Raw genomic sequence first — 24,392 nt, 5'->3', positions numbered from 1 at the left:
CGCTTTTTATCTCACATAGTACTTGAGTTTTATTCCATATGGCTTAATGTTAGATGCATGTAGACTATATCAGATGAGTTGTCTTTTCCAATATCTGAACTCCCGGAAAATTTATTCCTATTACGATGTTACAGTTGGGTGGTATCAAAATAATGCGTGATATACTAAGAAGAGACAGTCAGCTACTACTGAGCGGTCTGCATCATTAGCCAGGATTATCATGTATTTCTTTTTTATAGACGTGTTTGTAGTGCGAAACATACATTAATAAGAATTCTAATTTACTAAATGACTGGATCACCTGCATATTCAACTATTTTCATTTAGAATTTTGTTCCCTTCTAAAAAACTTTTAACAAATGTACAAGTATTTTTTAACGGTCCTGTAAATCTGTTCTTTCGAATGATACATTATTACTTTCTCGACTTAACATCCTAGAATTAATTAATCATTGGTGATGATTCCTAACCGTTTGAAAGGGATATTTGATTTCTGTGTTTCATTTGCAAACTGCTAGAATAATTTAACACTCTGATAGCTCCAATTTAGAACACTTTTTCAAAGGTAGTTTGTGTTCAATCATATATAGTTCAAAATTTCGTTTGAATGACACTTATTTACAGACTTATTTGGATTTAATGATTAAAGTGCTGGGTACTTTGCATAAAAGTGCTTTGTACAAATAATTTTATACTGTATTTATTGTACATGGAGTATTTTCATTATTTTATTTCTTTTATTAATTTATAAAATTTCGAGTTTTTCGTGCAATACACAGTAACTAGTAATTTTAACAAATAACAATAACAGCTACAAAATACTTACGGACAAAAACAGTTCATAATATTACTGATGAAGTTACGATGGGACATGTTTGAACATGTCCGTACTAGACTACATGTGAATTCCTCTTCATTTTGAGCACTTTAATACAAAACACCTTAGTCCTTAATTACCTTCCTCAAATGAGTAAATAATTCCAGTACTGTGAGTTTTCAACATTTGCTGTGAATTCCAAAATGCAATTTACTACTTTTCACTGAATTATTTAGATCAAAAAATCAATGAGCCAATATCTGCATAATATTTGTGTGTCAAAAAACAATGACAAAGATTCTTAGCTGAGCAATATTTTATCATTAATATAGGATGACAAATAAACTGAGAAAACCCTACAATATGCATGAATAAGTCAAGTTGCTGTAATGTCAAATTATGAGATAAATAATTCGCAGAGGATCAGAGCGGGACTTGTTCATCGTTTTTTGTAGTTTATAGTACTCCAGAAACATGTAGTAACAGATCATAATCTACCTTACAAAGAAAGATAAGTCAACTGAAGGTAACATTTTCTTTTCAGGATTAGTTCCTTCTCCCGAAAATTAACATTTTTCTGGAAATAATGCAAGGCACGTTATATTTATTTTTAATAATGGTTTTTTTTTTTTTTTATATTTCATTTTTTGAATATCATTGAGTGCGAATTTTAGGGAGATGTTACTGAAAATTTTTGAAGCTATGTATATTTTACTCCTCGGCATTATCACAAATATATTCGCATCCATTGTGACACAACAAAACAGTAGCGAAGTGCTGGAACAAATAGCGTTTTACCTGTTGAATATATCCAGTTCTTATGATATAAACTCAACGAATTTGGAATGGAATATGCTGAAATATCTTATGCATCCAAAAGCAGATGGTGATGTGATTTTTAAGGCTTCTAAAATAGTAGTTGACAAATTTGGGGTTAGTTTACAGGGCATTTCATTTTAGTAACTGTAATATGAAGAATATATCGCATATCTCATTTTTAATTTAGTAAAGTCTGCAAAACAATTTGATAAACATAAATTTAAACAGATTCAAATCAGTCTTTATTATACTAACAGTCATCCAGAATCAAACCAGTGATTAAGACAGAAAAAGATCCAATATCATAGTTTCATCCAGGAGGTAGCAATGAATGTTCCTGGCAATTTCAGTCTGAAATCCCAAATACAATCATACTATAGCGTTCCAATGATGATCTTTAGGCATTTTGAAATTCCGTTACAAAAGCTTTTTCGAAAGTTTATTGACCAATGAATCACCTTACATTCCTAGGATTGTTCTTAAAATTTGAAACATTTGTACTTTAGAAGAATCGGAATAACTATATCTATTTGTCGTGAAAGGTTGTCTGTTGGTGGATATTCGAATTGTTGCAATACAGTAGGAAGATTAATAAACCTCAAACTTGGGTAATTAAACCTTTATTTAACATGAGGCAAATAATAGCGCTTTATACATATCGTACGGATGCTACACCGATTAACAAACACGTAAGCTATATAAAATGCAATAATATAAAAATGGTGAAATAATACGAAATTATAAAGTATTAGACGCATCCTAATACCACCCAAAACATAAAGCAAATGATGGTTATAGAAGGATTGGTTGGTTTATATATAAGACTGATTTAATGAATGGAAATTAGATGGAAGAATTTCTATGGATGAAAAAACAAGATTGTTAACAATGTAATGATTTCCCTAAACAGTTTTGGATATAATAATTTAAATATTTCGTCTTTCACGACAGTTAGAAGTTTTTCGCGAAATTATAATTCGCGACACTCCCAAAGGGGGAGAGAAATTGTTTTAAGAAGTAATTTTGAGAGAGTGATTTTGAGGTATATAGTTAAATGTATGAAGTTTAATAGGTGGGATTTCTTCTTTAGTTAGAAATTGAGTGTGTTGTGCTTCTATAGGGAGAGTAATGATGGTACTTTGATTTGAATTTCGTTTTGAAGTATTACAAAGGAGAGATTGAACTAATTTAAATTTCCACTTAATAATAATTAAAATAGTTAATAATGTCACGATTATTATACAGATAAAAATCAATTTCCAGTTTGTTATCAAGTTTTCAAATTCTTCTTCTATCGGTAGAACAATTTCATCGAATTCCCTTTCCATTTGTTTGATAATTTCTTCTCCTTCTTCAGAGATTTCTTGCCAAAAGAGTTCATCCTTCATTTGATGTGGTATTGAATTAATTGTTTTTTGGGTTTGAGTTAGGATTTCCAATTCTGCATTAATTCTTTCAATTTCAAACTTACTTATTAAATCTCCTTTGAATTCGATATTTTCAATTGTTGATTGTTCTGATTTGCAAGGAGCCACCATCAAATTTCCGTTAATTCTTTTAGCTATCACATCGTTTCTTTGAAGTATTAGTTTCGTGGCAAGGGTAGGATTGCTGATTGATAGCCATTTGATCAAAAGTAATAGGTTATTTCTATTTTGGCAACTTCTCTGCTGTGTTTCTTTGAGTTGTTGAAGGAATTCTTGTCTTAGTGAATCAGAAAGGTATTGAAGTTTTACATTTTCAGGATCGTACTTTCTATCCGGAGTCTTTTCCATCATTAATAGTTTATTTGTTATTCTTCGTTTGAATTTTGTAGTAGAGTTCGAGTCATCTTCAACGTCTAGTTCAATAACTATATCGCCCTGCATTAAAATTGGAGAGGTGAATCTACAAATTTTGGTGTTTAATACAGGGGGGTTTTTATCAATTATAAGCGATGCTTGTATCTCATCGATGATGAAGTGGTTGTTATACTTTGTAGCCTTGAATCTTCCGATCTTTCGATATAAACAATGATTGGTCGTATCATTGCTATTCCATATGATAATGCTAGTATTCGTTATGCATTGACCCTTTTGTGTCGAACAGTCTTTTATATCTTCAAGGTTAGAGACTAACCCTCTTCCATCATAGAAAAGAATTTCTCCTTGAGTTAATATGAAGTTTGACGTTGATTGACAGTTAACTCCTAACCATCCATAGGAGTATTGTATTTCCTTATTCGTTATCCATTGATTAGGAGAAGATTGAATTAGTCCAATTCCGTTCATTTGTTTTCGAACATTTAAATATCTGCAGAATTGTGAGGAAGTTGCGGTAGTAGACGTATGGTCTGATACTACCGATAGCGATATTCTGAGAAAAGCTTTCGTGCATACAGTCCGTGTAATGTTACTACATTTTATAGCTGGTATTCTTGCATGGGTGCGTGTGTACACATCCACTTTGTGATATGTAGCATTTTTGTGAATAATTTCTTCACAATTCCATTTTTCAGGAGTATTAAAGGGTACTCCAGTAATCCAATTACAGCTATTGTTGGCTAATACCTGTCTTGGTATTAATGACATCATCGTTATTAATGATAAAGTTTTTATCAAAAGATTAGACTTGTCCTTTGCATAGATTGTAGTTTGTGATTTTTTAGCACTTCTGGTTCGTCGAGCAATGGGTTCTTTTGGTTCATCTTCCACTTTTTCTTCTTTATCTTCAGTAGCATCTATTTCCATAGGATAAAGCATATTTATTGATCGATCGATTTGTTTTCCATTCGGTAATTGTATTGTTGCACTCCTTATTTTTCCATCCCATCCTCGATTATTTTTATTATCCTTGCCAATTTCCATACACCACGAGGTATTTCTGGTTCATTTAGTAATACTATCTCATTTTCATGTGGTACTCTTTTTTCTACTATTCTAGGTGATTTTAATTCTCTCTGTGTGCGTTCTCTAAGACTTGTAAGATATTCTTCTTTCCACAACTTCCAAAAGACATCTAATGTGTTAAGAGTGGTAGTCTAATACTTGACTAATTTATCTTTAGTCTTTATTGTATAAGGGGTATATTCATCTTGGTCACTATCATAATTTATTGGTAGATCTAATGAAGCCATAGGTGATATAAAATCAATTGGACGAATGATTCTGTAGTCGTCAAACCCTACATAAGTTAATGGACGGGTATTAAGGATTCCTTCTATTTCAACTATTAATGTTATTAATTCTCCTTCCTTTAGAAGTTTTCTTCCTATTGCTCTTCTTAATGCCCTTTTTGTGAGTCCTATAAGTCTTTCATATACACCACCCCCCCATGGTGCTCTTGGTGTAGTATTTTTCCATATCATACCCTTTGTAGCCAAAAAGTTAGCGTTTTCTTCCATAATGATTTTGAATACCAGTTGAAATTGGCTTGCATTATCGCTTAATATTAATTTTGGATATCCACGTCGAGCGATAAATCTTCTTAAAACATGTGAAAAATTCTCGGCAGATAAATTCTCCGCCATTTCAAGATGCACCGCTCTGATAGTGAAGCACGTAAAAAGTGCTATCCATCTTTTGACTAGACCAGTATTAGATTTGACTGAAAGAGGACCCATATAATCAAGGCCGACTTGTTCGAAGGTCCTGGATCGTTTTACTCGTGTTTCTGGTAAACTTGGCATCGCTGGCAGTTTAAACGGTTTAGCTTTCCAGCGAATGCAATAACAGCATAGGTTTATGATTCGTTTTACAGCAGCTCTTCCTTTCGGTATCCAATATTTTCGTCTTAATTCAGATAACGTATGTGCAATACCTGCGTGATATAATTCATTATGCTTGTGTAAAATAATAAGATCAGTAATATAATTATGGTTTGGTAAATATATGAGATATTTGCTTTCGTCCGTTAATTCTGAATTTTCCAGTCGGTCCATTAATTTCCATAAATTATCACTTTCATCTAGGTATAGATTCCATTTTTCCTTTTCGTCCTCCGTTAGCATCTGTGATTGGGCCTGTTTGATCAGCATGGTCTCTGCTATATCGTAATCAACTTTAGTCATATATTTCTTTTTTACGGATAATGGTTCTAGCCACACTAATTTCTTTTTGCAGGTTTGTTTAATAAATCTAAAAGTCCAAACAGTTACTCGAATTAGTTTTGTCCAACTGCTGAAGCGACATTCGTCAATAAATTCAATTGTATCCTTTTAAAAGTTTGAGTCATCTTTGTTAAATTCAAAGCAATTGCTTCTGCAAATTCATCGTTTCCTGAATAGCGAAGTTTGCACTTTGGCCATTCAGATTTCTTGAGTTCCAGCCATCGAGGTCCTTTCCACCATTGTTTACAATTTTGGAGTTTAAGTGGTGATACTCCTTTGGTGGCTATATCTGCTGGATTTTGATCACTTGGTATGTATTTTAATTCGAAGTTAGATTTCCGTATTTCTTCGATGCGATTTTGTACAAATCTGGGAAGCAGCTTTGTATAGTTCTGGATCCAGTAAAGAACACATTTTGAATCCATCCACAAAGTAACTTGATTATTTTCAAGATTTAATTGTTTCAATACGAACTGAGTTGCTCTTACTCCAATTAGTACAGATAATAATTCAAGTCTAGGAATTGACATACCTTTAATTGGAGCAATTCGAGATTTAGCATAAATCAAAAATGAATTCGAATATGTGTTTTGATATCCATGATTGAGAATATAAATAGCTGCAGAATAGGCAACTTTCGAAGCGTCAGTAAATATATGGAATTCTGTTAATTGTGAAGTTTCCATTACAAATCTTGGCAGCTCTATTATATTTGTTGGCCATTCTTTGATGAGATTTATCCACTGTTGTTCGTCTTGTTTGTTTAAAGATTGATCCCATGGAATATTTTCTTTCCATAAGTGTTGTATGAATAATTTAAGTTTGATCATTATGGGAACGAGAAGACCCAATGGATCTTATTGAGAAGCTATGAATTGTAGGATAGTCCTCTTTGTTAAACTTTTCCCTATCCATAGTTTCAGTGCCACACGGATAATATCTCGTTCATGGTTCCATTTAAGACCAAGAAAAATTTCCTGGTTTGTTTGGCTTAGGTCGCATTCAGGTATTCTTTCATTAAATTTTTCGTCATTTGAAAGAAATTCTCTTATGTTCATTGATGCTTCACCAAAAATTTCTTCCGTTCTTTCATATTTATATAAGGCCTCTTCTGTTCCATTAGCTGATATAATAACGTTGTCTACGTATAAGTTCTTTCTTATCTCCCATGCCAATTCACTACCATGATTTTCTAGGTGGTAATTTAATGTTGCTGCTAATAAGAAGGGTGAGGATATTATTCCAAAAGGAACTCTCTTAAATCGGTAACGTTTTATATTTTCATTGGTTAGTTCTTTATCAATATCATCCAACCAAAGAAAACGTGTACAATTTCTTTCCTCATTTTGTAGTTCTAGTTGTAAAAATGCCTTTTCGATATCAGCGGTTATTACTATTTTCATCATCTGAAAACGTAATATTACTCCAACTAAATCCGGTAACATTACTGGACCTCGATATAGTACTTCATTTAAGCTTTTAAAACCTTTGTGATGTGCTGAGGCATCATATACTATTCTTAATTTAGTTGTTGATTTACTAGGAGTTAATACTTCATGATGTGGTAAGTAATGAATAACGCCTACCTCATCCTTTGGAGGTACTTCTTCAATTATACCTGAATGTAGTTGATCCATAAGTATTTGATGATATGAATGGAGATTTGAATTATGTTGTAGACGGTTGATCAAATTCTTCAATCGTCCCAGGCATAATCCATAATTATTGCTTAATTTTTGTTTGGAGTCCTTCCATGGCCAACAAACCTGATATCTTTTACCCTGTTTGATGATGGTCCGTTTGAAATGCTTTAAAGCTTCATCATCATCTTGAGGTGATTTTTGAATACCAATCGTTTCTAATTTCCAAAATTTTTCTAGCTCCGAGTTAATATTGGCATTTGTAGAATATACTACTTCTTTAGGATATAATTCGTTCTTACAAAGTTTCTCAATATCTCCACTTCCAGCAATCATAGGACCAACTTTTGATTGAACCAACATATGCCCTGATTTTAATTCTTTGATTTCTCGTAGACTAATAAATTTGAAAAAATAGTCAGCTCCAATCAATACGTCAGGTTTTTTCCAATAATTTGTTAAATTTTGAATTTGAAGTACATTTGATGTCTCCACTACCTGCAGTTCGTTCGTTAAATAATCAATTATATTTGCTTGTAATGGTATGATTTCGCTTCCTGTAGTTAGCACATTTAGTTGTATGCGAGCAGTGGGACATGATTTCGGTTCTTTCATACCAAATGGAGTTATTCTCATAATTTGAGTTTCTGTTTCGGTTAACTTTAATTAACGTAATAATTTTTTAGAGATGAAGGAGAGTTGCGATCCAATATCAAATAATGCAAGGGCATTTTGTTGTAGTTGAGGTTGTGATGGATTAAAAACCTTTATCTCCTTACATAAAAGTAAAGTTTCCTTTGTCTGTTTGGATCGAGTTGTTAATGTCGAGTTGTAGAGGGAAGTTGAACAATCCTTTCGTTTCGAAGGTTCAATTCTTTCTTGCTCTTCATTTCTTTGAGACATTGTATTGTTTAAAGAAAGTGAATTCCTTTTATTACATAAAGCACTATTATGTAAGCTTTTGCAATAAAAACATTGTTTTTTGACATTACAATTCTGTCCTTTGTGACTGTCTCTAAGACAAATAGTACATTTCTTCAATACTTTGAGACGACTAAGTCGAGCATTGAGAGTCGTGTAGTTCACGCAATCGCTGTCCCAATGATCTTGATTGCAGAATACACATGGTCGTCTTTTCGTTGTTGTAGTTTTTGAAGTATTTTGATTATCCTTTATTGTCGACAGTGCTGAAGTTCTCCGGGATTGTATCGTTGTTTTTGTTCCTGTTTGGTAGTTGTAGATTTAATATTGAGCTGAGTGAGTGAATGTTGACAGTTTCTAATCTGTTCATTCACATTAACTAAACTTGTTAAAAAGTTTCTTAGTTTGAGAATTGACCAAGGCATGTCCTTCTTCTTATGTTTATATACTTTATTTAATATCCATAATGGCAACTTGCTCTCGATCATGATTTCAATATTTGAATGCTCAAGGCTTTCTCCTAGAGCTTCTAACTGGCGCAGTACTCGTTCTATATTTTCAATTGTTCCAATCCATTCTCTTTCATTTCGTTTAATTGATTGGAGTTCGTTGTATAGTAATGTTGTTACTATTGAGTGGTCGCCATATTTTTCATTGAGCAGTTTTCTGATGACTTCATAATTCTCTGGAGCTATATCATATCCAGATATTGCTTGTAGAGCCTTTCCTTTAAGACATGAGTACAAGTAATTCAATTTTTGTATTTCTGGAATCGCTTGTGTGTGGACTGCTGCGTTAAAACTGCTCCAAAATTGTCGCCATTGTCTTGGGTCTCCATCGAAAGTAGGGAGCGATAAATGAGGAAGATTTACATTAATATTTGAAGAAGGAGTAAATTTTGCTTCTTCTTTTGTTTGTTTGTTCGTCAACTCCTTTGAGAGTTGTTTTAAGTTTTGGTCGACTTCATCCATGTGCATTGTCAGTGTTATTATCGCTTCCTTTCCTTCGTGTAATAATTGAAATATTCCTTGGTCACCTTCTGTTACTGTTTTGTATTTTTCTTCCTCTTCTTCTCTTCTTTTCATCGTGACGATTTGTTGAGTATATGTGAACCATTTATCGTTGATAGATTCAAGCGTAGTCACGCATAATTGGATTCTTCGAAGTTTATCTTCTAACACTCTTTTTCTTATCACATAAAAATCTTCTTTTTCTTCTATTGTCATATTTGGATCTGGAAATTTGATCTCCAGTTGATTTACTTCTTTAAGAAGACTGACTAACCTTTCCTTTGCCGGTTGAAAGCTCGCGATAATGTGGCTTGACATGTTCCCGGCTCGTGGCACCAAAAATTATTTTTGTCGTGAAAGGTTGTCTGTTGGTGGATATTCGAATTGTTGCAATACAGTAGGAAGATTAATAAACCTCAAACTTGGGTAATTAAACCTTTATTTAACATGAGGCAAATAATAGCGCTTTATACATATCGTACGGATGCTACACCGATTAACAAACACGTAAACTATATAAAATGCAATAATATAAAAATGGTGAAATAATACGAAATTATAAAGTATTAGACGCATCCTAATACCACTCAAAACATAAAGCAAATGATGGTTATAGAAGGATTGGTTGGTTTATATATAAGACTGATTTAATGAATGGAAATTAGATGGAAGAATTTCTATGGATGAAAAAACAAGATTGTTAACAATGTAATGATTTCCCTAAACAGTTTTGGATATAATAATTTAAATATTTCATCTTTCACGACAGTTAGAAGTTTTTCGCGAAATTATAATTCGCGACACTATTTGCCAGCTTTAATCGGCTTGCTGTCGGCGCTTTTAACATTAGTGGTTCTGAAGGCCATTTTCAAACACCCCAGTTTATGGTTGCATTTGATCGGAATCAAATAAACAAGCAAGCAATCGGATGATAAAGCTACGCTGATCCAGAGTAAAAGTTTGGATCACAATATGGATATAGTACTTGTGTAGACTTTTCTCGTTCTTTCAATTTTTGATGCTGGAATTATCATTGCATTAATTGCCTTAGTTCGAAGTACACTTTATCTAACATTGCAGATTTAATATTGCAAGGTCTTAACAAAGAGCTTTCTCGGTGTTATCTCGTTGTTGTAGCTTTGTGTTTTTTACTGATCATTCTTTTGATTCATTTGTTTTCATAATTCTGATAAATTTCTTAATTTCATCTCGCACTTATTGATTATTCATCGCACATCCATGAAAGTGCTATACATGAAAATGACGAATTTCAATTCTAAATCCTACCAACATCGATCAAGAATTTATCTCTAATTTAAGAACAAAATTTTGACCATGAATTTTACGGGGGAGGGGAGGGGAAAAAAAAGAAAGGATAGTAAAAAATTCAAAGTTCATCATACCTTGCATATTATCAACAGCAACACATCAGTTCGTAATCATATTAGACCGCGAATTCACAACAGTAAATCTCGGGGAATACTCTGTTGTATCTCATAATCACCGCCAGAACTGGCAATATCGCGATGACAAGTAAATGTATCATTTCCACACATATGAAATATGTTACAATAACCGATTGGTTCCAGTATGGAAAATTTGGTTACGGTAGCTCCTTACTGGGTAACAAGAATGACAGCAAGTTCCAGTCCGATGGGGATTTGTTGAATGATAGTTGTGGTAGCATGGAGCATTACAAGGAAGTATTCATTGCTTCTATTGCTAAAGAGCCATCTACAAGGACCGATGAGGTCTTTTCTCTATTTTTTATTTTTTTGGTAATTTCTAATTATGATCGAAAATGTCTCAATTAGTGCAATTATCACTTATTGATAGTAGATTTATACCAATTAGTAATTACTGACCAATGAAGCTTGTTATTCTTAACAAGAAAAATTTCAGTTACTGTATATAAGGTAGTATGTGTATACGTTAATTAGTGGATATTTGTTGTTATCTTTCTTTCAGGACTTGAAAATTATTTATTCAAATTTACGACGCTTAGATGTTTTTCATAACTTAAATGATGCGCCACTTCGGGCAATTTGTTGTACTGCACGTTTTGAAAGACATCCGGCGAATTTTATTCTTTTTCGGTGAGATATGTGATTTAGTTGTGTGTTTTTCTTTTACTTGATGACTTTTTTTTTGTCTGATCTTATGTGAGTTTTTGTAATGTATGCAAGAATAGGTAAGTGGGAGAGCAATTTGTATTAGTTTATTACATATGTTAATTTTAGACAAGGCCAAGTTGCTACATGTTGGTATATATTACTTTCCGGATGTGTTTTCATGGATGAACAAATCTACTTACCCTGCGGCTGGTATACAGTTTTGGTTTAATTATGTGTGAAATAATTATTGGAGGACTGTTAAATTAAAGCTCATTTATCTTATGACTTATATAGAGTCTTTTTTTGACAATCGGACGTGGAGCTGGATAGGAAAGGATAGTTGTTAAATTATAAACTTGTATGGAAGGGTCCTGTGTTGCTGTAGTTAATGGAATTCTAGTGATTCTGATGCTACCGAGCGAATTTCTAAATCTTCATTTTTTAATAACTCGTAAGGAATCATCCCTCTCAGACGTCCATACTCACTAATCACAGCAAAGGACTTAACATAAAAATATCACAGGTTTGGTAAACGGAATGGCTTGGATTATCGACGCAAAAACGACTGCATTGTTTTACAACCAGCAGAAATGATTGTGGTTAGGTTTTTCTAACATAAAATTTTGCTAATAGTTATTTTTTATTGTTATTCGGATGCCAAATAAACAGTTGATTTTTTGATATTTTATTTTGAATCGGATAGGATCGGGTGTATTTAATTTTTACGTTTAATGCTGTGGCGCATTTCATAAGTGTAATATCTATTGACTTTTTTTTTCAGATTGATTATCCAGATGTAAAACATATAAAGATGAACAAGGGACATATGTGTTCGACGGAAAACAGTGGTCGTTTACGCAATTCATTATGTGCACTGAGCGCTGCAGCCATACCGTCACCATCTGGCACAGTCACTGTTTCAATTCGTTCAGGTGCAGACTCTGCTACTTCCAATCCATCTCTTCCGCCACCTTCTCGTCTTTACAAAACTGGAAAAGCATCGCCTCTCAGTGCCACTGAATCACCAATTTCAAGGTCTGAACGAAAAAAACACAGGTCTTTTCGTCAGGAAAGAGACGATATATGCTCCAGTAATGCTAGTGGTTCTGATTATGCTTCGTACAAAAGCCAGGTAAGCTTACTGCAAAAAGTATAATTAATGATCAAATATTTTTGGTGCAATAATCTGTGGAACTTTCAATTCTATATATATTAATTCTTGAGATATATTTGAATGGTTTAAATGTGGACACGGATACTCGACTCAAGGTGAAGCACAAAGCACGCAAATCTAATTCAATTTCAAGTCCAAATAGTAGCGAATTTTACACGCATTTGTCAAGTACGACTTCATCAAGTACAAACGAAGATGATTTGCACGGTGCGTTGCATATATTCAGTTACCTGAATACACATAAAAAGTCGGTGCAATGATGTTATAGTAAATTTAATACAGATTGCTTTAAATTCCATGTTATATCCCGTCGGAGTTGCTATATTTTACCCCATATTTAGGACTTCCAGAGGCAGCAGTCGACAGCGAAGAAGACGATGAATCATGTCCTTCATATGATAGTTTTCATGAGTTAAAAGATAGCGTTCGTGAATGTCTTGAAAAGGAACCTTTTGAAAGAACGGCTGACGATATATGCACATTACTGGTAAGGTTTTCTGCGTAGATTCATTAATGTTATCTGTTTCTGTTTACAAAAATTAATTTGGGTAGTGGAAATTCTATGAAGTCATTGCAGAGTGACGCGTAGAATGGTAACATTTAAGAATTTCAAAAAAGTGCGAAAAATTGCCTACCGAAATCCAATCCAAAATTCTCATCATTTAAAATATCTTGATTTCTCAGTACTTCATGAGGAAAATTTATCTATTTTAGGATTTCATGCAGCATATGTCAGCTTTAGCAACACTTCCGTTGAGTATAAAGCGCCAACTTTGCTTAAAAATGGTATTTGCTGTTGTATCTGAAGCAAATACAGTTGTTATGCAACATAATGAAAGGATTGATGCATGGTCAGTCATCGTAAACGGCCAGGTAGAAGTTGTTCTACCGGATGGCGAAAGAATCGAGTATAAACTTGGCGATTCATTTGGTGTACAACCTGATCTGGTTCCTCAGGTTTGTTTTCTTCTCTAAACTAACATTTGTAATTTCTGTGGATCAAGAAAAAGGTTGTCCCCGATAGGTTGAATGATTTTTCATGTGGATTCATATGTCGGTCATAAGTCTCGTTTGGCAAAGAACAGATCCTGTGACTGATGATCTATCCATACGATTTGAACAAAGATACCAGCTCTTGCTGATTTTTGCTGGAAGTGGGGACACTAAATATAAAATGTAAGGTTAGTTATAAAAATTTTCAGTACCATGTAGGAATAATGCGGACATTAGTTGATGATTGTGAATTTGTGCTGGTTGAACATCGAGATTACTGTAGCATTATGAGCACTATAAGTGAACATATTGAACAACATTCGGATGGAATCACCGGTGAAATCGTCTCAGAAATAGAAAGAAGGTAATGATACAAATATGCTTCACAGTTGTTTATCCATTTTCATCTTAGTAAACAAAATATTTCCATAATCTTTCGGTTTCGCTCTTCACCACTTCTTGTGATACCTTCTGAAAACACTCTGTATACTTGGGTAATTTAGATCAGTGGGTAATCAAATGGGTCAAGTGCTGATCAAAGCCAACCGAGAAAAGCTGATTGAACATTTAGTTGAAGAAAGGGACACGGCAGTGGATGCTCATTATATTGAAGATTTTCTCCTAATGTATCGTGTATTCATCAATGATCCAACCATGATTTTTGAAAAGTTAATGCATTGGTTTGCAGAATCGAATTTAAGAGACAAGGTTTGCAGTATCGAACTTATTTCCAGTTTCAATTTTTCTTTTCTCCACAGACTTTTATGATTCAGTGCTATGATCACTGCAAAATTAGCTTGGTTATGTGAAATGACTACTTTGTGAATGTGCAAGTACTTATAATGTGGAAGAAAAAACAAAAAAAAAAAAAAAAAAAAGACTTAGGAAATATTGAGGACTCACTTTTCCGAGTTAGTTGTGTTTCTTTGAATTGCAGATTAGATAGGTCAGGTGGGATTACTTGACAGTCGGCATCATAAGCTTTTTTAGAATATCAGCGCTGAACGTGTCACGATCGGTGTGCGGTAGCACTGCTATAGCTATTGTTAGATACATTGCAGTAAATAATTGTATAGCTCTCGTAAGTTCTAAATTTTTGATGATAAATCTTACTGAATGATGATAAATCTTTGATGATGATAAATCTTTTCAGATTGCACGGATTGTGTTATTGTGGGTCAACAATCATTTCAATGATTTCGAGTGCAATGGTGAAATGATGCAGTTGCTTGATCGCTTTGAACAAGCTCTTGAACGGGATCAAATGCACAGTCAGCAGGTAATACTTAATTTGTGTGCAGATTATAGGTTCTAATTAGATTATTTTATATAATGATTAATCCTCATTGGTCATTATATAAAATAATCGTGGAAGAAATTTTGTAAAATTAGAAATAAATGACATTGATCATACCATTTATGTAACTGGCAATCCTCTCATTTTTGTATTTGTAGCACTTTTTTTCAACCAATCTTATGCTGATGCAAAGAAATCTTTTTTTTGTCGACCTTCGGAATGTTGCTTTGAGTTGTTTCAAACCCTCATTGTTTTAAAGATTAATTTTGTAACATTTCGAAAATTTATGAAGCATTTTTCTGAAACACAGATCATTTTTACAGTCATTATTGAACATTGCGTGTAGCGTGAAATCTCGGACGAGGAACATCGTATATTCTCGTTCGAGCAGAGATCAGCCTCTCTCACTCTCAATTCTTGGTGGTAAAGAAAACGGCTCATCCGGAATATTCGTCTCTGACGTCCAGCGGACCAGTCGTGCCGAAAAAATCGGCCTCAAACGGGGCGATCAGGTTTGCTTACTAATCTTTTACAAGAGTAACAAACAGATAGCAAACACATGTTTTAATTGAGGGAAAATTGAGTTTTTTTTTGGTAGTACTGATAATTCATATATTTTTTTAAAGATAATCGAAGTGAATGGTCAAAGCTTCAAGAAAATTAGTCTGATCCGAGCTTTAGAAGTTTTGCGTAGCAACACTCACTTGTCTATAACAGTCAAATCAAATCTTTTGGGCTTCAAAGAAATGATTGCTCGGTCAGAACGTGCAGTTGATGTTGAAGATCAGTGTAATGCGTATCGTAAAGGACCGGAAATTCGCTACACAAAACACAGAGCAGTTTCGAAGGTTGTTTATTAAAGGTTCTATGATAGCATAAATTGATAGTAGTTGATAAAATCTACCAACAAATGTTTTGCATTTCGTCTTTTATGGTTTTGTGCAGAAGTAACTTGGGATGATCCTTTTAAAGGAAATGTTTAGAGAAGCAAGCGTGATTGCTTGTTGTTTAGTGAAGTATAGATTCACAATTAACAATTTTTGCAGCAAAGTGAAAATGTACAGAGAGGATCTATGTCATGTATGGTAGGAATGAATCCCCGAACGGGTGCTTCCAGTTTTTCATACTTGCCGCCGAGTGGTATGACAAGTAGTATTGGAAACAAAACTTCGATGATGGATAAACTGCTGGCAATGTTAAAAGGCTTGCCGAGTACCTTGCCAGATGCGCCTGTTGCAGAATCCAAAACAGTACATTTTAAAAAAATATTTTAATGACACATCATTTCAGTCATATTTGAATGAAATCAAATATAGATGTTAAATTACGTTTTTTATCAGCACATTTTTGTTCCAGTTCCACCAACATCATTGGATATAATATATTATTGGCGGTGGTGTCTGTTTGCACATTAGAAACTTTCATATAACCTTCTTTAGAAAGAAACACCTGTTCATCTCTTTTAATACACTTTCGGATTAAACTTTGAGTGATTCGAATCGACACAGCAATGGATTTTATTGTATTTTAGTCTCATAAGGCATGCACTTTTTTGATACTGCTGGTCACTATTTACCTTATATAGGCTATTCAGTTACGCTTTGATAAAAATTCATTTTTGAAATATTTTCAGCTAAATCCGACACGATCGAATTCTCTTCGTGCAAGTCGTTCAAATCCTGACATTGCTGGTCATTCTGTAGGCGCATCACGAATCTCAACAATGAATATTGCACAATATTATCAACCTGCTAGTCCGTGTCCGGAACATGTTTTGAAAGTGTACCGAGCGGATCAATCTTTCAAATATCTCACTATTTACAAAGAAACAACTGCTCAAAATGTAGTTCAGCTAGCTCTACAGGTTTTCTTTTTCTTTTTAAACTAGTCTTATGTGCATCCAGACTGCTTTTTTAACTTTTTCTCAGGAATTTGGTATGAGTTCTGATAGTGGAAGTCTCGAATGGGCACTGTGTGAGACAACTGTGACACTTGATGGAGTGATCAAACAGAAGCGACTTCCAGATCAAATGAACAACCTTGCTGAGCGAATTCAGCTTAATAGTCGTTATTATTTAAAAAACAACAGTCGGTGAATGTTTGTAGGAGTTCAAAAATAAAACATTATTCTTCGTTTCGTTTTTATTTTAGAAGTATCCATCATAGATAAAAATGGTGTAGTTTGAACTAAAAAAATTTCAATTACTTATATCTAGGCAGGCTATAATAGTTTTCTCAAGGTAGTAGTAGTAGAAAGTGTGGTTTTCTTATTCATAGGTTGGCACTCCAATTGTAAAAACGAATTTAGTTGTCAGTCAGATGAGATTTTAATTTGACAAAATATTTAACTGACTACACTTCAAGCGTTAACTAAGAATAGGATTTCAGATCAGAACCGATGGTACCTGATGAATTGGCTCCCGAAGTTCTGAAGGAAGCAGAGACTCATCTGCTTCAGTTAAATGCCCAAATACTTGCCGCTCAGCTTACTTTACAAGTGCAAATTTCTTGTATTATAAAAATCTTTGTTGGTTCATTATCTTCATTTTATAAACTGATTGTTGCTAATTTCCACTGCATTGCAGGATTTCGATGTATTTTCGTCCATTGAACCCACAGAATATGTAGATAACTTATTCAATTTGGAATCAAAGTATGGTTGGCCAAAGTTGGCTGATTTTGAATCTTTATTTAATAAGGTATAGGACTTTCAACCATGTTGCTATTGTAAAGTATTGATTATTGCTTTCTTTAGTGAGGTGTACTGTCGTATTATAAATGTTACTACCATTCGAATTTCAGTGATTCCTGTTGAGCTTGTCATATTTACATGACTGTAGATAATCATGGCAGAAAAAATTCTTTATTTTGGTACTGACTTCTCAATTTTTATTCTGAAGTAGGGATGTCATTTCAGGAAATGTGGTGGGTTGCAACAGAAATATGTCGCGAGAAAGGTTTACAAAAAAGAATGAAGCTGATAAAGAAGTTTATTAAAGTAGCTCGATATTGCCGAGACTTCAGGAACTTCAATTCGATGTTTGCGATTATGAGCGGCTTGGAAAAGCCTGCTGTCCGAAGACTTCATCATACTTGGGAACGTGTTCCAAGGTTTGTTAAGCGTATATTTTTTGTTGGAGAATTTTAAAGTTTTGTTTTTCCAGTAAATATACAAAAATGTTCGAGGATGTGCAACATTTGGTAGATCCGTCGAGAAACATGTCGAAATATCGTCAGCATCTTGCTGTTGTTTCGCAGGAACCACCTGTTGTTCCCATATATCCAGTGCTCAAGAAAGACTTGACATTTTCACATGAGGGTAATCCGACATATTGTGAAAAGTTAATCAATTTCGAAAAATTACGGATGATTGCAAAGACTATTCGTTCAGTTACCAAACTGTGCAGTTCTCCCTATGAAATTGGCGTTATGGCTCAGCAAGTATGGTTTGTGATAGTGTTTTCATTTATTATTTAAAAATTCATTGTAAAGTTCTCACAACGAGAGCTACTTGATCGATACATATATCGTCCTTCGGCTGTTGTGCAACTTTCATATTAGGCTCAGTGGACATAGATCTCTCGGGGAATGTTAATCATCATGCCATTTCTCAGATAAGTAGAATTCTTATAAAGACAATTACTTTAAACAACGAAACATAATTGTGATTAAATTTAAAGAGTGGTGGAAATGATGTTAGCGATGCGTTAGTTAACATGAATAGTTTTGACGGCGGCGCCGGAACAGTCGCTACAATGAGAAAAGTGGGACCAAATGCTAGTTAGTTTATTTACAGTTTTTATTGTTTTTTTTTTTTTTTTTTTTTTTTTTTTGAAAATTTTCTATGCTTGATGCAGAATTTTGCAGAACAGTACATATCCTTTTCAAAAAGATTTTCAGTGAAAACTGCAACACAGCCACGTCGCAAGTTATACGAACAAGCTTTAATGGTTCGGAAAGTTAAATCCTATCTGTCAAATTTAAATGTCGTTGAATGCGAGACGGATTTGGATCAGCTTTCATACGAATGTGAACCTTCCTACGGTAGCGCAAGCGTAATACGACGTAGAGCTCCATCACCATCACCTTCGAGCTTATCGAGCCAGTCGAGTACTTCTGACCAGCATAGGATATCGGCTCCAAAATTTGGTAGCTTTCAGTTAAAAGCAGTTTCCCAGTTTGCATTTGGAAATAACGCTGTTATTTCATTGCAGGTGTAGAGTCACCACATGCAGTACAAAAAATGCTTTCATTAGCTCAGAACTCACGTTTGAAGCAAGGTTGCAGTGGGAATTTGATCCCTATAAGCCCGCTTCAGTCTCCTTTGTTGTCTTCAAAAGGTGTCCGCTTACGGAATACTCCATTGCCAGTTCGTCGTGTTCCCTCAACTTCTCAGCACCATTCAACTGTAACCACAACCTCCGATGTGCAACCAGTGGATCTAAATGCCGAAAGTAGTTCTGTGACAAGTTTATATGCGCCTCGCATAAACGGTGAATTTTTCTGTTTTTATTGCTTTATATATAACCTACCTAGATTGTTCAAGATTTTGCAAATTTCAATTTTTTTTTCTGCAGGAGGATTATAAAGTGGTGTACAAAGAGAACTGTTAGTGTACAATATTTGTCTCTACGCAGTTCCTGTCATTGTCAATGGTGTATTTATTTTTCAACATGGTCAAAATCTCGGTATGTTATATTTGTTTAACCTATAAATAATTACAGCTTGTTTTTGTTAATAAAAAAGCAAGATATGAATACGAACGGCACTAAGTGAAATAAGTGATCAAGCAAGCTCTTTTAAAGTGAGCGACTTGTATTGAATTTAAGTATTGTCGACTTGTGTTGAATGAGATTCTTAAAAAATAGTATTTTAGACTCTGATTGAGCCTAGTGGAGGAAGCTTTCATTTAAATGTTTTCTGTCTACACACAATACTTGAATTCTTGCTGGAAATAAACCAAGAGTTGGATAAATTTTCTTTTTTTGGATGTAGTGCATCACGGAATTTAATCTGTTCGTTATCTGCTTCGAAGTTCAAAAGACGACCTCGTTATAACTCCCTTTTCAAAATAAAATGTCAAAATGCTCAAAATAGAATCAGAATTAAAAGAGTCGGTTTCCTCTACAATTCCATATACTCTCGTAGTACCAAGGGATCGTGGTAGTGGTAAAGGCGGTAAAGACCCCATCATTCAAAATCATTTCAAACGTCCTTATCCTTAATTTGACCGGACAAATTTCAGGATCGATGCAATTCGGCTAAAATCGGGTTCCAGTGATACCTTGGTTTGGCCTATGTTTTGTTCATTTACTCACGGGTTGTTTAAATTTGTACACTGCCTCATTTTATATACGTCATTTATTGTACATATTGCCCGAATTAAGCATGCAGGCGCACTTCATAAGAGCAGCTGAGCATTTACGGGTGCTTTTATGGGTGCGCTCTATTGCATTCCTTTGTTGCGCCTTTTTGTTTCCTGAACATACAATATGTATAGTGTACCCATTATTAAGAAACGTCAGTTCAAATTTAATGTTGTAAATGTTGACATTTCTCAAATGATAGTCCGCAGTGTCCATGAACTATTTATTATAGATAAAAGTTAAAACATGTAAATGTTATAAATCAATTTCGAAGTTTTTATTAGACAAAAACAAAAACCGTGAGTTATCTACGAATAACTGTAGTCCAACCATCTTCATCGGTTTCCATGCGTCTCCTCGATGACCTTTTAGTTTGTTTGTCTTGCGGCTTATTCTCAAATTTCTCACAGTCACTGTTTTCGTCATCTGAGTGGTCCATTACCACCTCACTTTCTATTGCAGCAGCTCGTACGGCACTTTCGGACGGCAACTTGGATAGGAAATTTTCAAATTCTGGTTTCTGACATTTTTCCAACCACAACCTACACTTTAGCAGAGATGAAGCAAGCCACTCGATGCTGTTATCCTGAAAAAGGATTAGAAAATACCACTTCACATCTTTACTGTTGTCGATAACAAATGGGGCGAAAATGTAAGGAAACTTCCAAAACAGTGTCTCTGATTTCAGGGATATATTCAAAGCAGAATAACGAACCTTTAGAATAAGATTAAACTCGTTATCCAAAATGTCACATATCCATTCACTTAAGTTATGAACTTGTAGATTCCCTGAGCTGGATGTATACTCGGCCAGAACCTGAAGTAATCTGACTCACAACCTTGTTATGCTCAACCAGGATTCACAGAAAGCTAAACCCAGAGTTGCGCCCAATTTCCTTCCACAGCTATCCATTACTTGAGATGAACTTTCTCGACGTGCGCGAGCAGGTTTTATACACCTAATTAAACATAATAAATTAATAAGTAAAACTTCACCTTAGCAAACCACTCAGCCTTTTGATATGTTTCTGGTCCACCGGAAAGCATCTGTACCCCCAACTGATATCCTGTCCATGCCTTTAAGAGACGGTCCACACAGTGCATCCAGTCATCCTCCATATGTTGAGCGCTATAAATCCAATTCAGCTACAATCCAAGAAATACCTACAATTCAAAGTGAACCATTTCGTAAAATTGACCCCAGCAAATTACTGACACACCGACTAGTAATCACGTTTCCGCACTCCCAAACCAATACATCAAAGATCATAACAAATTCATTAATTTACTGGATAAATCCCGTAACACTTTGCAGCTTTATTTTTAAGCATACTGATCTTTCCACCGTCCATAACTTTCACAGGATTTTACTTGCGCCGGTTTTCCATTATCTATACATCCGTTGTTATTGTTATCCAGCAGAATATGTACCAGAAATTTGAGGTATGGTTTAATAACCTCAAGCACACCTTTTTTCATAAACAACGAACTAACAATACTGATGATTAATCTCTTATTGATTTTTCCATAAACAGTGGTCATGTATGTAAATGAAAGAGGTTTTCCCTCCCAATATTGTTAAAAAGAGTGAACGTTTTAAAACGTACTTGCAAACCTGTGAAATATATTCAATGCTTTAATATAAGAGATGTTCACATGTCACTTTTGCAGAACAAATAACAAGTAGGTTTTACCTGACATATAACAACTACATAAATTATGATCGAATTTGGGCAACAGAAACCTGCCATATGCGAATTACATTATCAGTATATCCAGCATAAAGTGTTTGACCATCAGCTGACCAAGCTAACGAAATACATTGTGGAGGTGCAGATTTGGCCCCACCCATAACATCCAGCTTCAATTCATCTACAGGTTTCTTATCTTCCAAATCCCAAATTTTAACCACAGGTCCAACTGCAGCACAAAGCCAGTAGCGATTAGGTGAGAATGCCAGTGCATTGATAACATCGTTGCCACCCAAAGTATACAAGTGCTTTCCTTCATTTAAATCCCACAACATAGCGTTACCGTCCTGAAAAAAAGCGCTGTGAAATAAGAAGCCACCAGATATATAATGAAAATCAAAATCCATCATGCATAAACCTATTTCTAGTACTGCAAAATTAAGTCGTGCTATTCAACTTCCCATGTATAAAATTTCGACATAACCATACCTTTCCGCCCGAAGCACAAAGTGAACCATCCGGCGATACAGTAACTGTGTTGATGTATCCAGTGTGTCCGATATGATTCGTTTTCAGCTTACAGTTAGCAAGATTCCATACCTTCACAATTTTGTCCCATCCGGCGGAAACAATTACAGGGTTTGAACTTGAAGGTGAAAAACGTACATTTGAAACCCAATCAGTGTGGCAGTCTTCCTAAAAAAGTAACAATAATAGCGATCTATAATGCACAATGATAAAGTAAGATATCACTATTATTTGTTACATTGAACGAGATGAAAGAGAAGAAAAGAATGAAATCTACAAAACAGAACACAGTCCTAAATCTGAAACTTTCGCAATCGCTGTCCAAATTTCAATTTTCAAAATACGCACGCTAACTGTATATTTGCACTGAGCTAAAGTGTTCCACAGTTTGATCGTTTTATCCCGTGATCCCGACACGATCTGTCGATTGTCAGCAGAGAATGCGACAGATAATACGTCCTTTGTATGTGAAACAAACTGCCTTGATGTTACACCTCTGAAAATTGGATTCGAAGAATTTTGTTTAAAGAAAATACATTATGCTGACAGAGGATTTCGCCAGAATCGACATACTCTTACCAACAGACAATATTTCGACTTACGTAGTGAGGTCCCAGAGTCGCAATGTTTTGTCCCATGAACCAGAAAGAGCGAACTGTCCATCGGAAGACATCACAACATCAGAAACAAAGTGACCGTGGCCCTTCAATGCTCTTTCAGCTTTTCCACCTAACTGAACGCCATAATTTCCTGACATATCATCCGCATCCAATTTCCACACAATTATTGTTTTATCTGAAAAATTGCCGGTGTAACTCTTCACCAGTTTCCCAATTAAATTACTTTTAGCATCTTCTGGTTGTGGAAATCAATACATTACGTAATGGCAGCAAGCTATCAAGTTTTTCTTGGAATAAATAATAAACAGAATAGGCTCAAATAATAGAACAGAATGGAAATGCATGCCAGGAAGTGGAAATATGCACTTCCAGGAAAGTCTGACATTAATGTAGATATATTTTTACATATACCTTTTCTAACAGACTTAGGGTAACAACTACCAACTCTGCAGCAGAAAGGAATATTCTACGTTACATTTTTAAAACTAGTTTGAAACTTCCAAAAATACACACTGTAGTGAAAACTGATCACCCGTTGCGACACCAGTAATTCGATGAACTATAGTAATCTTTGACATGAAATATAGGAGCGAAGTAAATAATATTTTGTATAACTATCCTAATAATTTCTACCTCGAGAAGACGAAATAATCATATTCGGGTAACGAGCATTTGTAGCTATTTGTGTCACCCATCCATTGTGACCTTTCAAAGTCCCTTTTAACTGCATTTGTTCTGCCATTGTTGTCTAATTCTTCACACAAGCTGTAGAATACTTGAAGATCTCTGCAATAAAATTTGAACAGATGGATTCAAGAAAAATGACATTCCAGATACATCATGACTTACAAAAGCATTTCATAGTAACATGGCTTCCAGTATCTAGAACTCTCATTTGGTCACTTAGTCACCTAAGACGATATACATGCATCCTTAATAGAAATAACCACGAAGTAAACACGGCTTTGTATTAATCCTCCCGAATATGGCCATAATACCAATCAAATCCACCACATTTAATCCAATCACTGATATTACGTCAAACCAGCCAGCATATCAATTGAACAACTCTCTACGTGAAGACTTCCACAGAGTATGTGATACGGAATAGATTTGGCCTATTAGCCACCCCAGTCAGCCTCCCAATGCCTTACACAAAACACTGAAGACAATTCCATCAGCCCCCCACAACGCGACCAACCCTACAACCCAAGCACTTTCGTACATCGCTCGCGTGCCAATGCAATTATTGATAATTCTTATGAAATACGGCCCTGGTATGCGCCGTTATGCATTAATCCGGTGCAGGGTGGTG

General features: G+C 34.7%; 3 protein-coding genes across 3 annotated transcripts; 1 reads left to right on the top strand and 2 right to left on the bottom strand.

Moving 5' to 3' along the window:
* Positions 1–10,820: 10,820 nt before the first annotated feature.
* Positions 10,821–20,137, top strand: Bma-pxf-1 (Uncharacterized protein; the record flags this gene model as incomplete). The annotated part of the gene is made up of 25 exons (XM_043074226.1): positions 10,821–11,045; positions 11,263–11,390; positions 11,535–11,618; positions 11,932–12,007; positions 12,190–12,540; positions 12,633–12,789; positions 12,924–13,069; positions 13,297–13,539; positions 13,785–13,939; positions 14,079–14,283; positions 14,729–14,854; positions 15,196–15,384; positions 15,499–15,720; positions 15,919–16,122; positions 16,506–16,736; positions 16,801–16,964; positions 17,261–17,369; positions 17,458–17,571; positions 17,790–17,983; positions 18,037–18,313; positions 18,553–18,652; positions 18,773–19,021; positions 19,087–19,365; positions 19,510–19,560; positions 20,118–20,137. The coding sequence occupies 25 exons, from the start codon at positions 10,821–10,823 to the stop codon at positions 20,135–20,137; spliced, it is 4,299 nt and encodes a 1,432-aa protein (XP_042930160.1).
* Positions 20,138–20,542: 405 nt separating this feature from the next.
* Bm14713 (Uncharacterized protein) lies at positions 20,543–21,357 on the bottom strand (the record flags this gene model as incomplete). Its single annotated transcript, XM_001898704.2, has 3 exons — positions 20,543–20,824; positions 20,954–21,055; positions 21,235–21,357. The coding sequence occupies 3 exons, from the start codon at positions 21,355–21,357 to the stop codon at positions 20,543–20,545; spliced, it is 507 nt and encodes a 168-aa protein (XP_001898739.2).
* Positions 21,358–21,955: 598 nt separating this feature from the next.
* Positions 21,956–23,819, bottom strand: Bma-rack-1 (Uncharacterized protein; the record flags this gene model as incomplete). The annotated part of the gene is made up of 5 exons (XM_001898705.2): positions 21,956–22,276; positions 22,419–22,625; positions 22,806–22,953; positions 23,060–23,252; positions 23,711–23,819. The coding sequence occupies 5 exons, from the start codon at positions 23,817–23,819 to the stop codon at positions 21,956–21,958; spliced, it is 978 nt and encodes a 325-aa protein (XP_001898740.1).
* Positions 23,820–24,392: the final 573 nt, after the last annotated feature.

The sequence above is a fragment of the Brugia malayi genome (assembly GCF_000002995.4).
Source record: "Brugia malayi strain FR3 genome assembly, contig: Bm_v4_ChrX_scaffold_001, whole genome shotgun sequence".
Lineage (NCBI taxonomy): Eukaryota > Metazoa > Nematoda > Chromadorea > Rhabditida > Onchocercidae > Brugia > Brugia malayi.
Note: the sequence above shows the minus strand (reverse complement) of the source record. Positions and strands in the feature narration are given on the sequence as shown.